Source organism: Uloborus diversus, chromosome 9, assembly GCF_026930045.1.
Source record: "Uloborus diversus isolate 005 chromosome 9, Udiv.v.3.1, whole genome shotgun sequence".
Classification (NCBI taxonomy): domain Eukaryota; kingdom Metazoa; phylum Arthropoda; class Arachnida; order Araneae; family Uloboridae; genus Uloborus; species Uloborus diversus.
In genome coordinates this window covers 132786688-132789069 of record NC_072739.1, presented here as the reverse complement: position 1 = coordinate 132789069, position 2382 = coordinate 132786688, and the positions used below count along the sequence as shown (strand labels likewise).

Below are 2382 nucleotides of genomic sequence, written 5' to 3'. Positions count from 1 at the left end.
ATGATAATAAATAATGATTAAGAATTAAGAAAACATTGAAAAGCAACACAATTTAAATTTAACAAGAGAGTTTTTTTTCTTTCTCTCATTAAAATTATTATAATATGATAAAATTGTTAAGTAACAGTTTCAATTAATTTTGAATTATACTATATTGTAACTTTCATTCAATATATGACAAAAAAAAGTTTGATTTCTAATTATCAAACATTTGAATTTGTTTACTATTAGTTGCTGAATATTGAAGTATTCGATAGAACCCAATATACGTTTTATCCACCAAAAACGCAGCATGAATATTCGGTGCATCTCTATAAATGAATATGTTGATTCTTTTCATTTAAGGAACAATTTATAAAACAAAATAGCACATTTAAATTGCTCATTACATACAATTGTGTGTGAAATACTTGAAGTGAAAATAGAGCTTTTTTTACGACGAGATGTTTATTCGGAGATTGATAATTGAAATCAAATTAAAATACATTAAATAACAATTAATAAAACATGTGTATTTGCTGTAAATTTTAAAATATTAGTCTCTGTCACATGGTAATTTCATCTTCGATAATGCATGTAAACAACTAAAACAAGAAAAAATGTCTGAAGTTTTTTGAATCTAGAATCAAAAGTCATATAGGATGAATTAACTAGTCGATGTTGATAAAGAAAATGTTCTAGTCCAACCAAAGCGTTATTTGCATTTCCTTTGGGAATGTAAATGATTATGATTCATATACAATCGTTTTATTTCTATTAGTTGATCAATTTTAAAATATTTTACGAAACATTATAAAATATTTGATATTGCAATAAAGTTTTAATTGAATTGAATTATGTAATAGTTCTATTGCATCATAGCCATAATTTTACTCATTAACATAGATCTGGATTTTCATTTTGTCCAATATCTTTTGCTGTTCTAGACCTTTTACAAAAAACTCGACAAAATACCACCCGCAATTACAGAAGCCTTAATTTTTAGGATGACATGACTTCTTCTGTACTAAGCATTCCTTCAGAAGCAGTGTCGGTCGAATCGGGATCAAAATGAATTATCAAGTTATCAACAGCAGTATCGCACATTCCATCAAGTTCCCACATTAGTTCTTCTTCTTTAATAATGTGGCCAACGCAGTTCTTCCACGTTTCATCTGAGATATTATCAATAGCTTTTTTTGTCAGCTCTTCCACTTCTTTTTCTTTAAATGTTCTGTTTTCTGCTGCCACCTTCCCTTTGACAACACTCCATATGTTTTCAATGGGATTCAGCTCACAGTGATAAGGGGGAAGTCGCAAAACAGTATGACCATGAAGAGCCGCTATCCTATCAACCCGGTACTCCTCATACTTGCTGCGGACATTTTGTACAAGATTCAAAAGTTCAGCTTTCAGCATATCCGAGTTCCAAGCGATATTTTTTGATGTCAGCCATCGTCGAATGTCATCTTTTTTGGTGGAAGTGTTGGGAATGTTTTCCACAAAAACACTGTGGTATGAAGCATTGTCGATAACTATAATACTGTTGGGGTCAAGGTTTGGCAGCAATTTATTTTTAAACCATTGTTCATAGTAATCTCCATTCATTTCTTCATGATAATCTCCTTTGCTTTTTTTTGCCTTAAATACATCAGCAGCTCCTTTCACAAAGCCTTTCTCACTTCCAGCATGAGTAATTATTAACCTGGATCCTTTTCCTGTAGGAGCTTTTAATCCCGTTGAGAGGCCAGACATAAATGCTTCTTTCGGCCTCTTGATGAAAGTGTCCTGCCACACTGTTTGCTTTGTGTGGCCAAAATTCACCCAGGTTTCATCTGTATAGTACACAGTCCTTCCTTCATTTCGGTAGTGGCGAATTTGCCTCAAATATTTTCGTCTCCAGACTTGGATGTCTTCCCTCTCTATCAGCATAGAATTCCTTGATCTCTTCTTGTACACAAACCCTAAATCTTGCATCAATCTTCTTGTTGTGGCGATTGTCAAATTTGGTAGGTCAGTGTCCTCGTTAATAGTCTTCATGACTTTCGCCACCGTTGGTATTTCGTTTCTTTTAAAAAACAAATGCACTTTCCTTCGAATGGCAGACAGGACGAAGTCGTCGAACTTTTGCATTCGCGTTGCTTTGCATTTTCTTGCGGGCCTTTTTCTCCCAGGTGTAGAAAAAGAGCCTTGGATCTTAAATTCATTTTGCATTCGTAAGATGCTGCGGGTTGAAACACCTGTCAAGTCCGAAGTTTTGTCCAAAATTTCAGTGACAGAATCGTTGGGATTCCTTACTTGCAATTTATGAAACACATTCATAACTATAGTCTTTGCAGAGCTCTTCAAAGCGCTGCCTTGCTTGTGTGGCTGAAACACATAGCTCAATTTTGGCGTCGTAGA

The 2382-nt window shown here is 34.0% G+C and overlaps 1 protein-coding gene across 1 annotated transcript; it reads right to left on the bottom strand.

Moving 5' to 3' along the window:
- Positions 1–981: 981 nt before the first annotated feature.
- On the bottom strand, positions 982–2019 carry LOC129230503 (uncharacterized). The gene has a single exon (XM_054864905.1). The coding sequence runs from the start codon at positions 2017–2019 to the stop codon at positions 982–984; it is 1038 nt and encodes a 345-aa protein (XP_054720880.1).
- Positions 2020–2382: the final 363 nt, after the last annotated feature.